This window comes from Sciurus carolinensis, chromosome 2 (genome assembly GCF_902686445.1).
Source record: "Sciurus carolinensis chromosome 2, mSciCar1.2, whole genome shotgun sequence".
Taxonomy (NCBI): domain Eukaryota; kingdom Metazoa; phylum Chordata; class Mammalia; order Rodentia; family Sciuridae; genus Sciurus; species Sciurus carolinensis.
The window spans coordinates 108,194,093-108,208,022 of NC_062214.1; the positions used below are offsets into that span (position 1 = coordinate 108,194,093).

The following is a 13,930-nucleotide window of genomic DNA, read 5'->3' on the forward strand; positions in this document are numbered from 1 at the left end:
GACTACAGATTGAATATGGAATTTTACTCAAAAGGCAACAGACAGCTTTGTAAAATTATATGATTACCTCTGACACAGTTTAAGAAACTGAGAAAGAATAATTTTTCCTATGCTTTTCTATAAGGTGTTCAGCTCCAGCTGAAACTGAAGGTTGGTTTTCTTATTTTAATCATCTAATATGCTTTCCAGGTGAAATCCCTTCTCCAGTACTTCAGCCCAATTCTTCAAGACCACTTAAAGTTGGCTTTTGAGAACTTGACCTCAGTGTCCAACTCTATAGTGGACAGTGATCACATCTGCGCTGAGTCCCCCCAGGAACTCCAGAGAAATAAAGAAGAGATGACTAATTTCTTTGAAACTCTGCTCCAGTGCTCAGAGGAGCCAGACTCCTGGTGCTGGCTCTTAGCTGAGGCAGTGAAACAGCAGGCCCCTATCCTGAGTGTCCTGGCTTCATGTATTCAGGTGAAGATCATGAGAAGCTTAAATTAAGACCTAGAGAACAATAGAAAAAGCAGTGAGGGACAGGAAAGGCTGGTAATCAATGTAGGATGATGATGACAGTCTCTGGTATACTTCAAGGTCACTGAGACTTTTTGTGCTTCTGCAGCTTGGGCTGTGTGCCATTTGTTCACTTCCTTGCACTTTGACATTCAGTGAACTGCCAGCCTTGATTCCTGGTTGGAAGTTGCTTCTTTAGCACCTATAGCAGTGAAGGGGGACATGGCTCATAGTTATTGGCATATCAGTGAAGAGCATTTCAGTTCTCTTCCACATAGATCCTTTTCTGTCTTCTTGGCCTTTTGACCGTCTTCACTTTGCATGATATTTTATAATAGTCCTTTGGTTATTCATTAGAGTTCGTTACATTTGTAAACTTTTCAAGCTAATTAGGTGACTTTTTGCCAAATAGGAAACATCCATCTGTAACATTTGTACATTTGTTAGGTAATGCAGGCCCAGTTATTTTATTTTGAAAATTTCTTCCCAATGGCAGGATGCCAATGCTATTGCTTGTCTCTGTGTTTGGATCATTACTTCTGTGGAGGACAGTGTTGCAGCGGAAGTAGTAGGACACATTCAGGGCTCAATAGAGGACCATACCTGGGACCTTGAGGACCTTTCCCTCATATGGAGAACATTATTAACAAGGCAGAAGAGCAAAATTCTCATCAGAGCTTTCCAGCTTTTCTTTAAGGTAGTAAGAGTTACTTTATTGTTTCATTACTTTTTTTGTGGAATTGGGGATTGAACCCAGGACCATGCATATGGTAAGACAAGCCCTCTACCACTGATGTGCACCCCCTGCCCTAACATTTATTTAGCAGAGTACTTTGTATACATTATCTTAGTAAATTCTATACCTTCTGATACAAAGACAAAATGTGAGGATATTATGAAGCAGTATTGTCCTCATTTTATAAACTAATAAATTAATGCTCATAGAACTTAAGTAACCTACCCCAAAACTTATAGTACTTTAGTATGTGGCATACTTATGGTTAAAACTCATAATTTCTAATCCCACCCAAACTCCTGTCCTCTGACCCATCAACTCTCATTGAAAGTGATGGAGTCAGGAGAGGGGCAGGTCCTGGAGCCTTTCATCGAGGAGTGTGTGTTGGAGACACTGTGGCATCACCTAGTAGAGTGTCTGCTGCCATGTGCTTTGGTTCAAGTATAGAATAGACAGAAAATGGATTTGTTAAGTAATTGTGCCCACACTTAAAATCTGTTATCTAAAAGGAAATTAACTTCCCTTCTTAACATATATGACTTGCTGGGCATGGTGGAAGGAAATTAACTTCCCTTCTTAACATATATGACTTGCTGGGCATGGTGGTGCACACCTGTAATCCCAGCAGTTTAGAGGGGGGCTGAAGCAGGAGGGTCACAAGTTTGAGGCCAGCCTTAGCAACTTAGCAAGGCCCTAAGTAACTTAGATCCTGTCTCAAAATAAAAAATTTTAAAAGGCTGGGGGTGTGGCTCATTGATTAAGTGCCCCTGGATTCAGTCCCTGGTGGGGGAAAAAAATACACCCCCACACACACACCTACACCCACACACCCATGACTTAACTCTACTATGAAGCTATTACTAATAGCACATAACATCTTCTTAGCATTATTCATTGAGAAAATTCAAGTTCAGGATTTTATAATTTCAAACTCTTCCTCAAAGGATTCCCCATTACTACTGATGATGGAGATGTATGAACTATGTTTATTCTTCAAGAATTATAAGGAAGCCAAAGCTAAACTTCTGGAGTTCCAGAAGAGCCTTGAAACTGTAAGTTGGAATTATAGTGCTTTTTCTCACTGATCTGAAACTGGTTGGCATAACCTGTTGTCTACTGGTAGTTGTGATGGAGTGGCAGGATGATAGTGGTTATGTAGTATAATTCAAATTATATTGTGTGCACTATTCCAGATATGGGGAAACCAGGGCAGGAGTTGTAGTGTCCTCTCTTATAAGACATGAAGGGAGGTTTCATGTAATGCACTACTGTGATCCAAGCACAATGGGAAAAGGATTAATGGTCTCTGTACACAAAAGATATGTGGGCTGCCTTTTGCTCCAGAGTGTTGAGTATTGAGTGTTGAGTACTCAATATTGCTTTATTCACTGTGACAGAAAATGTTTTTTTCTAGTACTCCTGGAAGTCGCTATCTAAATGATTCTGAACCATATGGTGAGTTTCAGGATTTACCTCTTCAGATGCTTGTTTTGAGCCTGTTTATCTTTTTTTTTTTTTGTGGTGCTGGGTATTGAACCCAGGGCCTTGTGCTTGCAAGGCAAGCACTCTACCAACTGAGCCATCTCCCCAGTCCTTGGGCCTGTTTATCATGCCAAGCTTATTAACCTTGTAAAATTAAAAGAAAGGAGAGAGAATTTGTCTTAGTCCTAGTTGGAGACTTTCAGCACTTTTGCCTTTTATACCCAAAAGAGCTCTATGATAAATGAGACAAAAGTACATATCTCTTCTACTCAACAAATATATCAGGTAGAACCTTAGTACAGGTTTTTCTTCTGAGTCACATTGGTCTTAAACTGTCATGAAAATATAAAGGTTATATATTTGAAAATACTGAATCAGTTATTTGACTAAGGTTAGAGCTTTTAGACCAGAGGAAATAGACATGTGAATTTCCTCAACCTATTACTCTCTGTGGCCAGGGTCCTCTTAGTTATCTTCTGTTCTCACCTAACTACCCCTACTCCTGCATCCTCTGGAGAAGCAGTATAGTGCTCCCATCTTTGCCTCAGCCCTTTCCTTCCATTAATTTTTTCCTTCAAACAATTCTGTCTGCAACAGAGTTAGGTAAACAAGTAATTAAGTAAGGGTTAAGGACTACTGCCCTAATCCCAACTGATTTTAATAAGGACACTCAAACGGGCATGGTGGCGCATGCCTGTAATACCAGCAGCTTGGGAGACTGAGGCAGGATGATTGCAAGTTCAAAACCAGCCTCAGCAACTTAGCAAGGCCCTAAGCAACTCAGTGAGACCCTATCTCTAAATAAAATACAAAATAGGGTTGGGGATGTGGCTCAGTGGTTGAGTGCCCCTGAGTTCAATCCCTCGTACCCAAAACTAAACAAAATCTAGAGAAATAAGGACACTCAAGAGGATAATCAAGAATATTTGTGTCATATAACTTGATTCTTCTAAGAATCAAAGTCCCATCAGAAGGGTTGTAGAAAACATGCAGTAAAAATATCTAAGCAGGAATAGTAGCTAATAATGAGCCAACTCCAATGTTCTGTCATCTCATAGTTATCTCAGTTTGCAGTGAAGGAGAGACTCCAGAAGTAGAATGATCTTACTTAAAGGTAGAGGGTAAGCCAAGCTCAGTAGTGTAGCCTATAGTCCCAGCTACTCGTGAGACTGAGGCAGGAGGACTTTTTGAAGCCCACCTGAGCAAAACCCTGTCTCCCAAAAAATAATAAAGGATATGAGATAAGTGCTATTAAAATTTAAGAGAGGAAGAGTTGGGCATGATGGCACACACTTGTTGTCCCAGTGGCTTGGGAGGCTGAAGCAGGAGGATCACAAGTTTAAAGATAGCTTCAGCAACTTAGCAAGACCCTAAGCAACTTAGGGAGACTTTGTCTCAAAAGAAAACATAAATAGGGCAGGGGATGTGGCTCAGTGGTAAGTGCTCCTGGGTTCAATACCTGATACCAAACCGCAACAAAAAAAAAAAAAAATTTTTTTTTTTTTTTTTTTTTTAAAGGAGAATGAGAAATAGATAAGACCACATAGGACGTAGGGATACCTACTAGTGGAGAAGAAAATTCTAAGTAGCAGATAGCAGTAATGTGATATCGGATTTTATAAGTCATTCCTTAAGATCTTAGCATTCTTTGACATTCCATTGAGGGGAATAACATGCTTCTACATGCTTCTACCGCATAGCCAAAAAGGATCTGTCTCTGCATGTTTTAGAGTGACCTTTATGGTATGATCAGAGGTATGCAGAAGTCTCCAACCAAGAATAGGGCCTAACCCAGAGCTAATGAATTACAAGTTTTGGTGCTTATCTACATATACTACATATTTTTTGAAACCAGGGAATTAAGTTTTTACTATACAAAAGTTCTAGTATTTTTTGATTATGTTGTATGAAGTCTAGAATGAATTATGAAGCTAGACTAAGGATTAAATATTAGTCTTCCAGAAATAATACAAACCAAGGAGCCAAATGAATATCAGGAATGAAATGACAAAAGAAACATTATATGGGAAAGTACTACTCCTCTTAATCTCAGGTGCGCTTTCTTAGATATCTTTGCCACACCTTCTTGTAAAAATGCAGCCTACTACTTGGACTTATTAAATTTTTACCATGTGATTGAAATGATATAAAACCAGGTATCTTAACTGAAATTCTTTAATAAGAATGTAATCTACCAGCAAAATATGTAGTAGAACCAGCTCAACAATGGTTAGCAAGTCTAAGAGGTCTTCATTATATGAATTCAAAATCTTTTGAACTTAATAAGGGCAAGCCTAGATCCTTTTCTAAAGAAGCTGCCAAGGGAAACATGTCTGGTTATAGCAACTCACAGGGCAATCACTAACTGGGGGAAACTTCCAGGACTGAACTCCATAGTTAGTGTTACGTCTGTACGACTCTTGACTTTCATATACACAACTCTACACAGGAAAGTGCAGAGCTGCTGAGGAGGGCTTGTTTTTGCCTGTCCTCTGAGCCCCATTACCAATTCCTGCCATTGGAAAGAACCTGGTGCAGGTATCTCCCATTGTGATAGGAAGTCACTTTTAAGGGTGTTCTTGGCTTTCTTGTTTCCAAATTTGGAGGATTTGATTTGTTATTCCTGTGAACCAGTCTCCCTGAGCCCTCCTCTCCTTTTTTCCCCATAGCTTCACACAACAACCAGGGTCCCTGCTATCATTCCTGCCACATGGCTGAAGGATCAGGTGTGTTTCCTTTTGAAGCTTATGCCACAGCAGTGTAAGACGCAGTATGAGTTGGGGAAGCTCTTACAACTGTTGGTTGGAGTAGAGCATCTCTTCTCTGATGGTAAGAGTCCTTACCCTGAAGTTGCTGTTAAGAAGTTATTTTGGGGTTGGGGAAGGAAACAATAGAATGAGACAAAAACTATTACCCTGTGTACATATATGATTATGCAGATGGTGTGACTACTTCATATACAACCAGAGAAATGAGAGTCATACCCCATTTGTGTATAATGAATCAAAATTTTAAAAAATTTTTAAAAATTTAAAAATAAGTAAATAAAAAGGAAAAAAGTTATTTTCCTTAATCTTGAAGTTATTTTAGGAGGGTAATCAGGAAATGAAAATGTATAACATTATATTTACAATTCTTAGCTGAGTATGAACAGGTTACAGGTAACTTCAAGTTTCAATACAGTGTCATCTAAGGTAAATAATATAACCAATCATCTTATTCTAAGCTGTCGTCAAATAGCCACATATTCCCCTGGTATGCCTTTACACCAAAGTGTCAGTGCCCTTCTCTCTGGCAAGTAACCTTAACATGTCATCATTGCTCAAGGTTACAAACACTATTTCAGGAATGTATAATTCGTTTTGAAGGTCACACATGGTGGTGCCCACTGGTAGTCCTAGCAACTCAGGAGGCTAAGGAAAATTTGAGGCCATCCTGGGTAACTTAGTGAGACCCTATTTCAAAATAAAATATAAAAGGAACTGGGGATGTAGCTCAGTGGTAGAGCACCCTTAGGTTTAATCCTCAGTATGGAGGCTGGGAGTTCATTTTTAACACTGCAAAGACACATCATGTTTATTTTTATTGCAAATTCCTCCAGATTTTGCACTTTTGTTGCTGACTAAATTAAACAAATGTGACGTTACTCTCTCTACGACTTGTTTATTTCAAATTTTTGCTTAATGATATTACTCTTTTACACTAGATTCTAATGTTTCACTACTAGCATTATATTTTCACATTTAAACTCGTGGATGTTTGACTGAAAAGCTAAAATCAGTACAGAACACTGACAGAATGCTGGGCTCAGTGCCAAGTGTTGTATGTAGGCTGCTGGTTTGATGACTGAAAGGGGTGTTTCCAAAATGCAGTACATACAAAATAGTACTTGTAAGTACTGTTCAGACCAGATGAACAGATAGGTGTTCATTGATCTGTAGTGATTTTAATTTTTTTCAGAAATGAATTTTGTTATTTGTGATGATTAATTTCTTTTAATAATTACAAGAATTGACTACATTGTTAACCATTACTATAATACTTTTATTCATATTACTTTTATTTTTATAGAATATTTTTGTCGTGTGTATGTGTATATATGTATATGTGTGTATATATGTATATGTAAGTGTGTGTGTGTGTATATATATATATACATATATATATATGTAATGTGAATGTGCTTAAGAGAATAGAAATATGTTCTTTTGGGCTGGGGAGATAGCTCAGTCGGTAGAGTGCTTGCCTTGCAAGCACAAGACCCTGGGTTCGATCCCCAGCACCGCAAAAAAAAAAAAAAAAAGAAAGAAAGAAAGAAAGAAATATGTTCTTTGAAAGCCTGTGTATTACATTTTGGCAGCAAAGAAACCCAGCAAGCCCATACTGTACATTTGTTTATTGTGTAGGGTGACTCACTGTCCCTGCAGCTATGTCAGACCACTGCCCAGCAACTGGCATAGCCTACATGGCATGTTTCTCATTCCTCTCTCTCTGTTAGGACCCAATTAGGCACAACAGAGAGTATCTGGGAGTGAAAACAAACCCAGCCACTTAATTTTTTTTTTTTTTTGGTGGTGCTGGGGATTGAACCCAGGGCCTTGTGCTTGCTAGGCAAGCACTCTACCAATTGAGCTATATCCCCAGCCCTCACAAAAATTATTGGCAGAGAATTGATTGTTGGGTTGTTTTTGAATCTCTGGGGATCAAACTCAGGGCCTCATATATGCCAGGCAAGTATTCTACCACTAAGTTACACCCCTGGCCCTTCAGAGACATCTTAGTTTTACTAGGATAATAATTTCCAGGGAGATCAGGAGGAACTCAGCTGGGTCTCCCTTGTTAAGTAGACAGATGTCAGGAGGAGCAAATGATGTTCCATTCTGAACACAGTGTGCCAAATTCAAACCTGGGCTCTTGGTCAGCTGCAATTTCCACTGTTCTACACATTCTTTGTCTTGAATCCCCATAATTAAGTGAATTTTAAAAATGATTGATCAAACAAATTTGATCAAGGTAAGAGAAAAATTCAGAGATGAGACTACCCTAAGTGAATGGCTAAAATCTTTTCAAGGTTACTGCATTGCTACTACATCTAAAATCCCTTGCCTCTGCCCAGTATATAAAGCCAGATGTATAGATTGAGTTCATATACCAATCTGTAAGGTTCTTACTGTGGGCAAGCAATTTAAGCCAGACTTTACTATTTAGAATTTTGCAGGCCCAGTTTTTTTTGGCATCTAGGAACTACCTTATAACCAGAGTAAAAAATATATTTTAACTTTTCCTTTAAACATACATTTTCTGATTTTTCATAACTTTTGAAATGCCATAGCAGCATTTCAAGTAATTGTATCCTCTTCTCTTTGGCACAGGTCCAGATATGAAGAAGCTGTGTGTCCTTAGCCAAATTTTGAAGGATACATCCATAGCCATTAATCATATAATTATTACCAGCTACAGCACTGAGAATTTTCAGCATGAATGTAGATCTATTTTGGAAAGACTGCAGATGGATGGACAGTTTGCTTTGGCCAGAAGGGTAGCAGAATTAGCTGAATTACCTGTGGACAACTTGGTTATTAAAGAGGTATCACTAGTCCTTTAAGTTATTCAGATATTAGCTTTTTAAACCAGTGTTAAATAGAGGACCAAAAGCGATGACAGTTTATAAGTGGTGGGGCCTTCATGACACAAACATAACTTTCAGAAATGGATTAGCCTGGGATGTCCAGTACTGAAGAAAGTATGCTTTAAAATGTGAGGCAACTGTTTTCCTTTGAATAGAATAAAATGTAAGATAGCTTCTTGAAGTTCATTTGGTTACATAAGTTGACAATTGATTTTCATATCAACTTTCGAGATAACACCTCCAGGGTCGTCTGTAGTAAAGTTCCATTTTCTCTGATTTGATTGGAGTTTAGCAAGTATGGTATATTTAGGGAGCACTAATGTTTATGAAGCATCTTTATTCAGGAAAGGCTAAAATGTACTTTTGAAATTTTACAGATCACACAAGAAATGCAGACCCTAAAACACATTGAACAATGGTCCCTGAAACAAGCAAGAATTGATTTCTGGAAAAAATGCCATGAGAATTTTAAGAAAAATTCCATTTCAAATAAAGCAGCTGCTTCCTTTTTCTCTGACCAGGCCTTTGTGGCCTGCGAGCGTTCAGTTGGACAAAGCAGTATTGAGGAACGTCATTTGCTGCTCACCCTGGCAGGGCACTGGCTTGCCCAGGAGGAGCCGGTACCCTTGGACAAGCTGGAGGAACTGGAGAAGCAGATCTGGATCTGCCGCATTACCCGGCACACCCTCACAGGGAATCAGGAGGAAATAGAGCCCAGATTTTCTCGACAGATCTCATCTAGTGGTGAACTTTCCTTTGATAGCTTGGCCAGTGAGTTTTCCTTCTCCAGGTTGGCTGCTCTGAACACATCAAAGTACTTAGAACTTCATGGCCTTCCATCCAGAGAGACATGTGAGAATAGACTTGGTTGGAAGGAGCAGGAGTCACTAAACTTATTGATCGGGCACCTCCTGGATGATGGCTGTGTGCATGAAGCAAGTAGAGTATGCCGATATTTTCATTTCTATAACCAAGATGTTGCCTTGGTATTGCACTGCAGAGCCCTGGCCTCAGGGGAAGCCAGCATGGATGACCTGCACCCTGAGATCTATGCTTTCCTACAAGGTGCTGAGCTGCCCAAGGAAGAAGAGGAGCCTTGCATTCCTTTAAGGAAAGTCCAAAGCAGTAAGTACTTACCTGAATTCTCAGTGATGCTGCTGACACTCTCTCCAAGAAGGAAGGGACCCCTGTGACACAATAGTTACACTAAGTTAAGGGGGCAGGAGGTTTTTTCCAGGTAATATATAAACTAGGTAGGGTTGGGGTTGTGGCTCAGTGGTAGAGCGCTTGCCTAGCACACGTGAGGGTACTGGGTTCAACCCCAGCACCACATAAAAAAAAACTAAATAAACAAAATAAAATAAATGAAGGTATTGTGTCCATCTACAACTAAAAATATTTTAACAATATATGTAAATATATATATATATATATAAACTAGGTAATTAACAACTCAATAAAATAGAAACACCTATCTTTTAACTAGCTATATGTCAGCATTGGAATTCATCTGACTTACAATTCATTGAAATTTATTCTATACAAATAAATATATTTTAATTGTACATTGATAGTATATAGAAAAGAGTAGATTTCTCAGGTTAACCTGTATGATATGACCTTGTTAAGGTTGCTTTTTCTAGGAATTTTCTTACAACTTTCCTGGAATTTTCTACATAATCATGTCATCTGCACATAGAGACAGTTTTATTTCTTCTTTTCTAGTCTCTATGCCTTTGGATTCTTATTTTTGCTTTATTGCACTTGATAGGCCTTTCAGTGCAATAAAGTAGATAAGAAGGGTAAGAGTGAACATTCTTGCCTTCTCTTGTCTTAGGAAGAAAGCATATCTAAGATATGCTTTATGTTAAAAGCCTTTCTTTTCCTAGTTTAGTAAGAGTTTTTGTCATGAGTCAGTGTTGAATTTTGTCTTTTTTCTTCTGCATCTGTTGATCTGATCATGTGGAGTTTTTATTAGACTATTAATATGGTGGAATACATTAAATGATTTTGATTATTGAATCAGTCTTGCATTTTCAGGATAAACCCCATGTGGTCCTGCCTGGTGCGTGATCTTTTATGATATATTGTTGGGATTGGTTTGCTGTTTTGTTGAGGATCTTTGCATCTGTGTTCATGAAGAATATTGATCTGTAATTTTCTTTATAATATTTTTGTCCTTTTTTTGTATTGGGATGATGCTGATTTCATGAGGTATAAAGTATCCCCTTGCCCTTTTTTTTTTCCTTTCCCAGAAAGGGGAACCCAAATGTGCTCTACCTCTGAGCTATACCTCCAGCCATTTTTATTTTATTTTGAGACAGGATCTCACAAAATCAACCAGGCTGGCCTCAAACTTGCAGTCCCTACCTCAGCCTCCTGAGTACATGGGGTTATAGGCATGTGCCACCATACCTCACTTCTGTCTTGCATTTCACTAACCCTTTCCTCTGTCATTTCCATTCTGTAATTGAGTTGTCTATACTTCTGTGGTTTTAAAATTTCAATTGTTTTTCAGTTCTAAAATTTCTATTCTTTATATTTTCTATTTCTTTGTTGAGAATTCAGTATTTCATTTTGTCTCAAGAGCATATATAATTGGTTGCTTATTGGAATATTCATTTAATAGCTGTTTTGAAGTCTTTGTCAGATAATTTCAGTGTTTCATTTTAATGCTAGCTGGTATTTCTTGTCTTTTTTCATGTGAATTGAGATTTTCCTGTTTTTTAAATACTTGAGCAATTTTGGGGGTTGTATCCTAGACATTTTGACTAGTTTATTATTCAGATATACATACTGTTTAAGATGTTGGGTTTTGTACAGATCCTATCAACAATGTCCATATATTTTTGCAGACCTGGTTAGATTAAGGCTGAGTTCTGAGGGCTGCAGTTCCAACATCAGCTCAGTATCCTTAACAGTGCTCTTCAGATCCATCCTGTGTGTGCATGCCACCCAGTGGGTAGTGTGCGACCTGGGTGGTGATATGCAGATTAACTCTCAGTGGCTTTGGTATGTTAATTGGGATCAGAAGCATACATGTACAGGCTAGGAGTGAACCCTATCGTTTATAAAACATGATGAGTTCCTTTCCTGGTCTTCTCCCAGATATTTTCTTGTTCCTTGAGGCCTCTCTTTTCAGGTTTGTGACCAAAAACTGAATGTGTAGTTGCCCTATTCTGTCATGCACTTCCTGACTTCTCTGAATTCAGAGCCAAGTGACAGAAGGGTAATGCAAAAACAACAGTTTTCTCTACCCTCTTGAGTCCAGGGCACCTCTGCTTAGAAAAGAAGGTCCTCCTCTCTCTGAGTTTTGGTTTATTTCAGCTACCACTGTAGCCACTATCACCACTGCCAAGGGGTTGCTTGGGAGGCCCAGGGTAAGGAAAGATGGAAATGAGGAGTTCCTTTTTCTGTCCCTTGGACCGGTGGCTGGTGCTAAAGGACTTTTTCTAGAGATTGAGTGCACTTGTGCACTGGCTCTTTCTCTCCCCGTTCCTCCATCCTTCCACCTCAGGTGGTTAGTTCTAGGTATCAGGCTGCTCTGCATTGAGGCTACTAGAGGGGAAGATGGTAATTCTGGTTATCTTTGATTTGTTACATTTTACTTTTCAGGGTTCTCGTATAGCCACTGCATGCATTGATTGTGTCCAGGTTTTTTATTTAATTCAGTAGGAGAGACAGGGTGAACAATTATTCCTTCTTGCCTAGAACTGGACCCTGCAGTGAAGGATGAATAGCAGTAATACTGTCTGAGTTGCATTTTATTTGTCTTCAAAGCATATTCTTAAAATGCTTAATATTTTAAATGCAAAAGTTTAACATGCTTAGTGTAACAAATAATATAAAGTATATAAAGTAAAAAGTGAATTCGAAGCCATGCCCATTTAATTCCCCAGAATAACAATTTTTACTTGCTTGGTATGTATTTTTGTGTGCAAGTACCAAGTGCACATACAATACTTATTTTTTACAAAAATGAAATTATGTCATTAATCTGCCTGTTTTTCTGTCAGTACATATGGACTGACCCCTTCCTAATGACTGCAGAGTATTCTACTATATGGATTTACCATGATTTATTTAACAGTGCTTTATTATGCATTTATATTTTTGTTTGTTTTTGCCATTTGAAAATTGCATAAATATTCTTATTTTTTCCTAATAGATATCTTTTACCAAATTAAGAAAGTTCTCTTCTATTTTAAGCTAAGCATTTTTTTTTTCCCCCTGAAGTGCTGGGCATTGAGTCACACCCCCAGTACCAGGATTTTTTTTCCCACATCAGAAATGGATTTTAATTTTATTATACTTTTAAAATATCATTGCCTTTTAGAAATGAATATGTGGAAGATTGATGTGGGAGAAGGGTGGCTGGCAGCAGAAGGAAGGTAACAGTCTTTCAGATGCAGGGTGATAAAGGTAGGGACTAGGCAGTGACTGGAGAGATGTTTTAAAGGTAGTCAGGCGGGCCTGGTGACCTATTTGTCATGAGGGGAAATTGGGAATAAGTGTAAAGGAGTCTGATAGGCATCTTGGTGCTGATCTCTGGACCACTCTATAGGTGGCTTTGAGTCTTGTAGCATAAGGTCTTCGGAGTAACCTGGGCTAGCATTTTCTAGAAGGCAGCAATGATAAGTTTAAGTGGGGCCCTGTCAGAAGTGGTCCCAGACTGAGGAGAGTCATAGTGTAGTGCAGAGATCTGCACACACACAGGCAGTCACAGGGAGCTGGGAGAGGCCTTGACCCACCAGGCGAGAGCCCCCTCCATCTTGTATTTGCTTCCAGCTTCAAGTTTGGATAGTCAGTCATTTGTGATGGTGCCTTCAAGTGATGAAGTGGTGACAAATCTGGAAACTTTGACAAGCAAATGCCTCTATGGGAAGAACTACTGTCGGCAGGTCCTCTGTCTGTATGAACTTGCCAAGGTATGTGCCAAAGACGGGTGGGAAGGGCACAGGAAACCCTGTAAGAGGAAGAGAAGTGGGAAGTAGTAGGTAGATTTTTGGACATTGCCACATCAGCCCTTCAGATGATAATCATAACTTGGATTAGAGCCCTTGTCAGCTGTTGACCCCTGTGAGCCCATTGTTGGGTTGTAGTGGGAAAGACATCAGGCCAGGTGCCAGGGCAATTTGAGTCCTAGCTGACTCAGCCAACCAGAAAGCTAGGGCAAGGCATTTTACTTGTATGAGTTTCTTGCTTTTCATCTATAAATATCATTTGAACATGAAGTGTCCCTTCTAGACCTCATGTCTTTGGTTTTGCTTCATAACTGTTTGAAGCATTCCATATGTAGTATAAAGAACTATAAAGACAGGAGCCAGAGTGGCCAGGAATTGTCTGGCTCTGTGTTGGTTTGAGGAAAAAAACAGTAGAAAGTAGAAGAGCATGAGAGAAATAAAGCTGAGCATTAAAACCCTTTGCCTCAAAGAAGACTGAGACTTCTTTGGAAATCGTGGCTTTGCTGCTGCTGTGGGAACAAGGAAGGTGCTCTTGCATTTTATTACATTTTCATAATTTTGTTTTGTTTTGTTTTGCAATACTGGAGATTTAACCCAGGGGTGCTCTACCAACAAGTTCCA

The 13,930-nt window shown here is 39.0% G+C and overlaps 1 protein-coding gene and 1 non-coding gene across 7 annotated transcripts in view; one reads left to right on the forward strand and one right to left on the reverse strand.

The window, feature by feature from the left end:
- The window catches only part of Spg11 (SPG11 vesicle trafficking associated, spatacsin), an 83,007-nt gene that overhangs the window by 53,358 nt on the left and 15,719 nt on the right, over positions 1-13,930 (forward strand). For all 6 annotated transcript variants that reach the window (XR_007107184.1, XM_047540960.1, XM_047540962.1 and 3 more), the window contains 7 exons: positions 190-462; positions 995-1,195; positions 2,179-2,286; positions 5,386-5,545; positions 8,089-8,303; positions 8,723-9,470; positions 13,134-13,273. Coding sequence is in view for 5 of the 6 variants with exons in the window: in XM_047540960.1 (XP_047396916.1) it covers positions 190-462; positions 995-1,195; positions 2,179-2,286; positions 5,386-5,545; positions 8,089-8,303; positions 8,723-9,470; positions 13,134-13,273 (1,845 nt within the window). In the remaining variant the exon portion in view is untranslated. The remainder of the gene's footprint in view (positions 1-189; positions 463-994; positions 1,196-2,178; positions 2,287-5,385; positions 5,546-8,088; positions 8,304-8,722; positions 9,471-13,133; positions 13,274-13,930) is intronic.
- Trnaa-agc (transfer RNA alanine (anticodon AGC)) lies at positions 7,286-7,358 on the reverse strand. Its single transcript has one exon. It is a non-coding gene; the product is annotated as a tRNA-Ala (tRNA).